Source organism: Bison bison, unplaced genomic scaffold, assembly GCF_000754665.1.
Source record: "Bison bison bison isolate TAMUID 2011002044 unplaced genomic scaffold, Bison_UMD1.0 scf7180017864020, whole genome shotgun sequence".
Classification (NCBI taxonomy): Eukaryota; Metazoa; Chordata; class Mammalia; order Artiodactyla; family Bovidae; genus Bison; species Bison bison.
Window position 1 is genome coordinate 340,804 of NW_011494592.1, and position 9,896 is coordinate 350,699.

General features: G+C 44.1%; 1 protein-coding gene across 2 annotated transcripts in view; it reads left to right on the plus strand.

Moving 5' to 3' along the window:
* RPIA (ribose 5-phosphate isomerase A) overlaps window positions 1-9,896 on the plus strand; it is a 35,014-nt gene that overhangs the window by 6,859 nt on the left and 18,259 nt on the right. For both annotated transcript variants that reach the window (XM_010834091.1, XM_010834090.1), the window contains exons 2-3: window positions 1,566-1,626; window positions 3,874-3,929. In XM_010834091.1, the coding sequence (XP_010832393.1) occupies window positions 1,566-1,626; window positions 3,874-3,929 (117 nt within the window). The remainder of the gene's footprint in view (window positions 1-1,565; window positions 1,627-3,873; window positions 3,930-9,896) is intronic.

Here is a 9,896-nt window from a genome sequence, read left to right on the forward strand (position 1 = left end):
ATATGCTGTCTAGGTTGGTCATCGCTTTTCTTACAGGGAGCAAGTGTCTTTTAATTTCATGGCTGCGGTCACCATCTGCAGTGATTTTGGAGCCCCCAAAAATAAAGTCTGCCACTGTTTCCACTCTTTCCCCATCTATTTTCCCTTGGGGTGTTGAATTACCTCTGAGGGGCTTTGAGGTCACAAGGGATTGTTGTGAGATTCAACCTTTATCAACATTGTAAATCTTTGTAGGGGCTGAGTAGCTGATAGCTGCTGCTTTGGCCTGTAGCTGTTCTGCCCTAAACAGGGAAGAGCTTACTCGGAGGAAGTTGCTTAGGAACCAAGCTCCACATTAGTTCCTGTTAGTACCCTGGCCTTATTTTGCTGTCTGTGGTCTAACTGACCTCGGCTGGGCCCCTGCTCTGCTCTCAGGTCCCTTCCCCCTTTCTTACAATGGCAGGCTCAGTAGTGTGATGCCTGGTTCTCCTCCTTTGTACTCATGGAATGCTTTCCTATATGGCCACCAGATGAAGACTGTTTCTCATGTTCCCAGTTCAGCTGTCCCCCTCTCCCCATATTCTCTGAAGCAGACTTGTGCAAAATGAGGATCCCTTGATGTGATTTGATATTCAAGGTTGCTTCAGACTCTCCTCTCTTCTGTTGGCTTTGGTTGGAGCTCTGGATGGTAGACTTGATGTGTCTCTGAGGTTTGCTGTGATGCCACCAACTTGAAGGAGACTGTGGTCAGCCCCCTGCCTTGTGGATGTTAAAACTTGACATCTACAATGTGGGAAGATAGATGAAAAGTCACTGAAGTCAGAAACCTCTGTTTTCTGCTATTAATGTACAGCTAGGCTGTTTTTCCCTAGGGTCTTTCTCTTTGGAGTTGGCCAAAAATCCTCCAGTGTTCATCTGCAGGCCATTTCTGTGTGGTAGAATATGAGGAGTGTTAAAAATAAGACAACAGGCCCCAAAGGGAGTTGCTTATGCCAAGCCACAGGTCACCAAACTGATACTTAATTACGCTTTTGGCTCCCCCAGAAATGGAATCTTAGCCCAGCCAATCAAGGATCACCTGATCAGCACTAGTGAGGCCATCTGCCTGGGAGACCCCTGCCATCCCCTACAGGAATTCACCTTACAGTAACCAACTCCCTTTTAGCCAAAAGTAGCTTCTTTATTTTTCCTACTCCCTTCCTGCTATAAAAGTCTTTAATTTTATACAGCTTCTTAGAGATCCTTTCTGTTTGCTAGGTTGAATCCTGCCAAATTCTAGTTGATGTTTGCTGAAATAAAATCTTAAAAGTTTTAACCTGCCTCAGTTTATCTTTGAAGAGGAGGAAATGGTAGTAGCATTGTCAAGGATGGAAGGAGGAGGGTTCTGCTGATAAGTTGCCACTGGGCACCGGAACAAAGTCCAGCTTTGAGGTTCAGTGATTATGTTTCTGTGGCCACAGTACCTGCTTTGTGCCCATGTCAGTGAATTGCTATTCCTTATAATTTTATAGCTCTAGAAAGGGTGCTAGTGAGGGAGTAAAATACAGTATTAATAAAGTTTCCCTCTTCTTTTTTTATCTTTGCAGAATAACCAAGTGCTGGGAATTGGGAGTGGTTCTACAATTGTCCACGCTGTGCAGCGAATAGGTATGGTCTTGGGGCCAACTCGATGTTTTGTGCAGGACAGTGGAGGAGGGGATATAGAGGAGAAGTAGGCAGCGGGCACTGGTTGGGCATCTGCCCAACTTGGTGCCAGCCATGTGGAGCCTGCAGTCGGGTGAGTATTTCTGTCCTCCTCTAAGTGCTATTCTTGGGCCCCGTCACCCAACTCTGGGGGTTACCCTGGCTTTCTTTGCTCTGCTGTGCTGCAGGTGAGGAGCTGAGGAGCTGACTTAAGGTGAGGTGTGTGTCTCTGTGTTTCTGTGTCTCTGTGTGTGTGTTTTCCATGGAACCTTAATCATCATCATTGGTGTGGTGGTGTGTGTGTGTGTGTGCGCGTGCATTTGGCCTCATGGATCCTAAGGCAGGCAAGCCCTTTCAAGCTGGAGGTCCCTCAGGCACACAAATCGAGGCCAGCCCAGGCTTGTCCTATTTGTGACCCTGGCAATGGTGTGACCTATCAGTTGGTGCTGACTTCATTTAGATTTGGGTGTCTCTGGGCTCAGGAAAGGCTCAGGAACTGTCAACCCTGGTGGCTGCTCAACAGGTTTGACGGCCCTGCTTTTGTTTGTGAGAACAGAGCCCAGAGGAGAGGCTTTCCTGAATGCTGCTCTCCTCTGCCCAGTGCCAAGGGGCTGCGCTCAGGGGACAAAGCCCAGGAATGCTCTGTCTTGAAGGAATGATTGTGGTGCAGGCATGCTGGCTTCTGGAAGCCTTCTCATTAGCCTAACAGGGCCTCAGTGTGGTACACCCTTGTGCCTCAGCACTGTGTGCGTGTGGAGGGCTTTTAGGGCACAGGGATTACTGTAGATTTCGTTGTAGTGCCATCTAAACCTCCCTAGGTGCACATTCAGTGACTGAAGAGATTTGATATTTTTTAATAAGGCAGTTTTCCCCTGTTGACTGGGGAAAAAAAAAAAAAGCTCAACCTAAAAATTGAGCATTATGATTTTTTTTTGGTTGCATCACATGACTTGCAGGATCTTAGTTCCCTGAAGAGGACTGAACCCTTGTTCCCTGAAGAGGACTGAACCCTTTTCCCTGCAATGATATTGCAGAGTACTAACCTCTGGATGGACTGCCAGGGAATTCCCCAAGAATTATGTTTTATTTGGGGCATTACTGAAGACTTAAGTCTCAGATACAGCTTTTCAGATAGCTCTGAGGGACCGTTGAGAAGCCAGGACATGTAGGAGTTTTTGCAAAAAAAATAACCACACAAAACTCCAGTAGTCGAACATCAAAAGATTACTGCTAATTAAGGAAAAACCAGATCACAAGTTAATAAATTTAGTGCTTTTCTGGGTATGGGAAGATGCAAGAGTCTGGGCTTAATGAAATTACTCCTTTGATGTACAGCTTAACCTGGGGCCAGTGTCCTGTTTTTCTCCATCTTGAATCCTCTCAGAGTGTACTGCCTAGGGTGGGTGCAGTGACTCATGACTTGATGACATCCTTTGTTTACTGAAATGAGAGGAGGCGTTCTTTGTCTGCATCCCTTGAGGTTTTTTGGTTTTTGGCCATACCACATGGCTTGTAGGATCTTAGTTCCCCAAATAGGGACTGAACCCTGGGCCCCATCAGTGAAAGCGCCAAGTCTTAACCACTGGACCACCAGGGAATTCCTAAGACTTTTGTTTTTGTTTAAATCAAACTTTCTGGAAAGGTGCAAATTTTAAGTGAATAAATAAACCCTCTTTTAACTGTCCTCTGGGGTCTATAAATGATTATATTTTTTATTAAATGCAGAAGTCACGTTCTAGCTTTTGTCTGTCAAAGGCAATATAGGGATGTAGTTAAGACTGTGGCGCTAGACTGCCTGGGATCAGATCTTAGTTCTGTTGTTTGCTAGTTGCTTACCAGTTATTTTTGTCTCTCTGCACCTGTTTCCTCATCTGTAAAGTGGGAATAATAATTGTAAGTTACCTTTGGGTTCCTGGATTAAAAGAGTTCATATGTACAAAGTTCTTTGAATAATCCCAAACACATACTAGCAAACACTGATGTTTCTCTTTCTGTGATTGGTTCTTAACCTCTTTAGGCATTTTTGTCCTTGTCTGGTGACATGTGCAGTCTGTTTAACAACTTTTCACCAAGGGTGGGGACATGGAATGAAAGGGACCTGTCAGTGGTGGGGATTAGACCTTTTCTGTTGGCTTTGAGCAAGTATGTGTATGACAAGGAAGATAAAGTGAGGAGAGTGAAAAACCACCAGCATGGCTTTTGTCTTCACAGCTGAAAGAGTGGAACAAGAGAATCTGAAGCTCGTCTGTATTCCCACCTCCTTCCAGGTATGTCCTGCTTTCCCTTCTCCATCTTGGCAGTTGGCACTGAATCTTCAGGTTGCTGAGGACGAGGGGGTGTGGTTCTGGGTTGTGCACCAGGGTGGTTCTGGGTGAGAGAGCCAGGAGCAGGAGGCTAGTCAATTGATGGGAGATTGCTCCTCAGAAGCATGGTTTTAGAGGTGTTCCTTTATTTACTCTGAATATTTTAGCATATCTTTAGTATATTGTGGAGTATGTAGAGATAAGCACATGGTCTCCATCCTCAAGAAGTATTTTTCCATTTATGGATGAAAAAACAGGCTACAGGGCATTAACTGATGTGTTAGTAATACAGGGATAGTATTTTGAGTCCATATCTAATGCTCTTTGACCATAAAATAGTAGGGGCTGGTGAAGGAAAGCAACAGAGCCAATTAAATGTAGGGAAAGATACGGGAAGAGTAGACTTCAGGAACGGAGGGGGTCGTTGTGGGGAGGTTGTGCCTATCATCTCTCATTGAATTCATTGAGGAGGTACTGTGAGCTGGGGTTAGCCTTGCTGGCGATTGGTGCTCCTGTGATATTGTGGACTTGGTTAAAGAAACCCTCAGTCCTGGAGGCTCAGCACTGCAGGTAGCTCTGGTGAAGGGACAGAGCTGAAGGGAGAGGACGGTATCCTTTTGGGCTTCCCTTGTGGCTTAGTGGTAAAGAATCCATTTGCCAATGGGGGAGACTCGGTTTGATCCGTGGGTCAGGAAGATCCCCTGGAGAAAGGAATGGCTACTAGCTCTGGTATTCTTGCCTGGAGAGTCCCATGGACAAAGGAGCCTGGTGGGTTACAGTCCACGGAGTTGCAGAGTTGGACATGACTGAGTGACTAAACAAGGAAAGTTTCCTTCTAAATCAGGTGTGTGCCCCTACCTGTCAGTGGGGAATGGAGGAGGAGACATGATAGGAAGTTAGGATAGTGTGTCCTGCCAGAGCTTCCTTGAAGTTATATCTCTTGGAGACTCTGACCAGCTGGGTGGGCACCCACGGGACTGAAGACAGTACCATAATTCTTACGTTGGGTTGGGAAGGAAGTGGTTTTACCTGGCCTTTCTTGCTTTTGAAATCTGGCTGTCCTAAGGAGATACTCTAAGTCAGAAGGGTTGTGATGGGTTGCCTTGGTCTTTTGAAAAATCCTAAGTGTGTCATTTTTCCAAAAGAATTGATCATCTAGCATTTTTCTTATTTAGTAAGTTATTTGATATTGGTGTTCATTTTTAAAGTTGTATATGACATTAGTTGCTCAGTTGTGTCCGACTCTTTGTGACCTCATGGACTGTAGCCTGCCAGGCTCCTCTGTCCATGGGATTCTCCAGGCAAGAATACTGGAGTGGGTTGCCATTTCCTTCTCCAGGGGATCTTCCCGACCCAGGGATTGAACCTGGGTCTCCTGCACTGCAGGCAGTTTCTGTACCATCTGAACTACCGGGGAAGCCCACAGTTACACATACATGTAGATTGAAGAGTCAAATAATTCCAGTTTTCTTTTTTATTAAAAAGCAAAACACTCCTTTAATTCTCTTCCCATCAGCACTGTCCCCCCGCCCCCCCCCCCCAACCCCCCGCAACCACCACTGTTTCTGGCTCTTTAGGCAGACAAACTTTTTTTTTCTTAATAGTTATTTACTTGGCTGTTCTGGGTTTTAGTTGGGGCATTCAGGATCCTTGATCTTCATTACGGCATGCAGGATCTTTGTGGCATGCAGGATCTAGTTCTATGACCATGGATCGAATCCACACTCCCTGCATTGGGAGCTCGTAGTCGTAGCCACTGGACTGCCAGGGAAGTCCCATAGGTGGACAAACTTTTAAAACTATTTTAGTTCATTGGATGTTTGCTCCAGAATCTGGAAACTACATACTTTTCTTGCTATTTACATTTTTTTTTTCAACTTTAGGTAATAATTCTACACTGAATGGGTGAAAGGAAGATGAGCATTTGCTTCTCTCTTCCCTCCTTGTTTCCACAGTTCACACACCCTTCTCCCAGTCTTCAGGACAGTCATATTCTGGTGAGGCTTACTGAGTGCTTACAGAAAGCTGATGTCCAAACTGCAGCTGAGCTGTACAGTGTGCTGTGGTTACGCTTCCTTACCTGCCCGTTGTTTTGTTTTTCTGAAAGTTAAGTAAATTGCCTTTGGTTTTTTTTTTTTTTTTCATTTGCCAGGTTATCTACATACTCCTTACTAATTCAGCCTCGAACTCTTAGCTACATGGAAAGTCTCACCTGTCTGGCCAGTAGGTGTTCTACTCTTTGACTTTTGTCTTCTTGCCTGGGTCTCTGGTTGCTAGCAGCTGTACCTTGCTGTGGCTTTGGAGGTGTCTCCCTTCCTGCTCAGGAACTTACCTGTTCTGTCTCATTTTGGATCATCCAGTCCCTTGGTCTTGTTCCTCCTCACTACTCCCCCATATCCTTTAGTTTGTTTCCTTCAACTTTAGTGAAACACGTATTTCATATCAGGGGTCCCCAACACCTGGGCCATGGACTGGTTCCTGTCTGTGGCCAGTTAGAAACTGGGGAAGCTTCATTTCTATAGCCACTCCTCATTGCTTTCATTACACCTGAGCTCTGCCTCCTGTCAGATCAGTGGCGGCATAATGGTGGGTTGTATAATTATTTCATTATATATCACGTTGTAATCAAAAGTTAGAAAGTGAAAGTTAAGTTGCTCATTCGTGTCTGACTCTTTGAGACCCCGTGGACTGTAGCTCACCAGGCTTCTCCGTCCATGGGATTCTCCAGGCAAGAATACTGGAGTGGGTTGCCATTTCCTTCTCCAGGGGATCTTCCCGACCCAGGGATCAAACTGCATTGCGGGCAGACGCTTTAACCTCTGAGCCACTGAGGTTTACCCACATTGTAATCAAAATGCGCAGTAAATGTAATGAGCTTGAATCATCCCCAAACCACCTCTCCACCCCTGTGGGAAAATCATCTTCCATGAAACCCATCCTGGTGCCCCCATCCTGGTGCCAAAAGTGTTGGGGACTGCTGCTTCAGATAGCTACCCAAGTGCACGGGGCGCAAACTTGTCGGCACTTTGGATGTCTGAAAATGTCTTTATTCTAGCCTCTCTGGGACTCAGGTATTTGGGTACAGAAATCTATGCTAAATCATTTCTTAGTTCTTGGTTCTGTCTGCTGGCTTTCAATTTGCTATTGAGGAGCTTGGTGCCATTGATTCTTGATCCTTTGTATGAAGTCTATTTTTCATTCTCTCTGAACTCTTAACACCCTTATATTATCTTTACCTCCACTGTTTTGAAATTTCACTTTGGTGTGGGTTTATTTTTGTCCACTGTGCTGGGCACTTGCTGGGACATGTCATTCTACAAATTGACCATCTTCAATTTGGGGGATTTTTCTTTTTCCCTATTATTCCTTTGATTTTCTTTTCTGTTTTCTCTGATCTTTCTTTTGGGACCCTTGTTAAGTCCTTGGTGCTCATGGCCTGTTTTGTCCTTTTGTCTAACCTTTTATTGAGCTTTTTCTAACTTTTCTATTGAGCTTTCTTTAGTTTCATATGTTTAATTTCATGTAAGAACTCTTTTTGTTGTTCTCTGAGTAGTTTTTGTTTGTTTGTTTTATGGGTTCAATTTTTCCAGTTTCTTCTCTAAGCTCCCTGAAGATATTAATGCTTTTGTTTTTGTTCTAAGATCTCTTCTCCCTCTTATCTTTCCTCAGAATTTTGTTGTTGTTGTTGTTTACAGTTTGTTGGAAGTATAATTTACAGACAGTACAATTTACTCTTTTTCTGGTACTTCCCTGATTGTCCAGTGGTTAAGATTAAGAATCCACACTTATTACTTCAGGAAGCATGAGTTTGATCCCTGGTTGGGGAACTCAGATCTCGCATGCCATGTGGTACAGTCAAAAAAAAAAAATTACTCTTTTTTAGCATGTAATTCTGAGTTTTGACTGATATGGTCAAATCACAACCAACACAGACAAATATTGTTAGAGTGCTTGGTCTTTTCTTTTTTTAATTCTGGCACTTCTTAATTCTGGTGTTCTTCAGCTGGCTGCTTGTTTTGAACACTAGCAGACTAAGAAGCTGATTGGAAAGCAGCCCTCAGGGTGAGGCTAGCCCTTGCTCTCAGCTTGTCTGCCAAGCCCTTATCTTGGGGGGAACTTCTGGAGTCAGATCATTTTTCTTTCCTTTGACTGGTCAGGTTTCCTAGTGCAGACTGCCCAGTGCCCTTTTAGAAGGGGTATGCATAGCTGCCATGTCCTGGGAACCAAATAGGAGAGGAGGGTGAGAAGACATCTGTCATTATTCAAGACATAAACCTGTTTCTGATTTCTCCCATTTTCAGTGTTGTTCTTGTGCTAGATGGAAAATAAGTACCTGCTATGTTTTGCAGTGTGTTTTTGACTCTGGGCTTGATCATATTACTTGTTTTGCCAATGGAATGTGTCATCAGTGGGTTGAAAAGTGCTTTTGCTTTGGGGGATTGGCCTTTTTGCTCCTGAAACCTTTCTTGTTGCCTTGTGAACAGGCCTCAGCTAACTCCCCTGGAGGGTAAGAGGCAAGTGAGTGAGGTCATACTAGAGACTTTTCAGTCTGTCCATGGAATCATGAGAATTAATAACTATTTGCTCTTTTAAGCCTCTTACTCTTGGGGTAGCTACTCCACAGCAAAAGCTCACTGATGGAGAACCCCATCTTCAGCTCTGCCTGGCAGCCCAGTCCCGAGCCTGCTGTTTTGACCTTCTCCAGGGAATAAACATGCTACTTTGGAAGAAGTGGAGAAAGATGAGAAGCTATAACAGGTTCTCAAATAGCCTTTCAACCAGCTTTCCCTTATGACTTCCATTGTTGCATCTGAAGTTCACAGTGTCGCTGAGTTCCTGGAGCCTTTTGGGGGTTGCTTCTTAGCTTTCTCCAGTACAGGTTTAGGATTTCTCTCCCTCATTTTTGCCACTTACCATTGTTCATTCAGGTATGACCTAAATCAAATCCCTTATGATTATACAGTGGAAGTGAGAAATAGATTTAAGGGCCTAGATCTGATAGACAGAGTGCCTGATGAACTATGGAATGAGGTTTGTGACATTGAACAGGAGACAGGGATTAAGACCATCCCCATGGAAAAGAAATGCAAAAAAGCAAAATGGCTGTCTGGGGAGGCCTTACAAATAGCTGTGAAAAGAAGAGAAGTGAAAAGCAAAGGAGAAAAGGAAAGATATAAACATTTGAATGCAGAGTTCCAAAGAATAGCAAGAAGAGATAAGAAAGCCTTCCTCAGTGATCAATGCAAAGAAATAGAGGAAAACAACAGAATGGGAAAGACTAGAGATCTCTTCAAGAAAATCAGAGATACCAAAGGAACATTTCATGCAAAGATGGGCTCGATAAAGGACAGAAATAGTATGAACCTAACAGAAGCAGAAGATATTAAGAAGAGATCTGGCAAGAATACACAGAAGAACTGTACAAAAAACATCTTCATGACCCAGATAATCACGATGGTGTGATCACTGACCTGGGGCCAGACATCCTGGAATGTGAAGTCAAGTGGGTCTTAGAAAGCATCACTATGAACAAAGCTAGTGGAGGTGATAGAATTCCAGTTGAATGATTCCAAATCCTGAAAGATGATGCTGTGAAAGTGCTGCACTCAATATGCCAGCAAATTTGGAAAACTCAGCAGTGGGCACAGGACTGGAAAAGGTCAGTTTTCATTCTAATCCCAAAGAAAGGCAATGCCAAAGAATGCTCAAACTACCGCACAATTGCACTCATCTCACACGCTAGTAAAGTAATGCTCAAAATCCTCCAAGTCAGGCTTCAGCAGTATGTGAACCGTGAACTTCCTCATGTTCAAGCTGGTTTTAGAAAAGGCCGAGGAACCAGAGATCAAATTGCCAACATCTGCTGGATCATGGAAAAAGCAAGAGAGTTCCAGAAAAACATTGACTTCTGCTTTATTGACTATGTCAAAA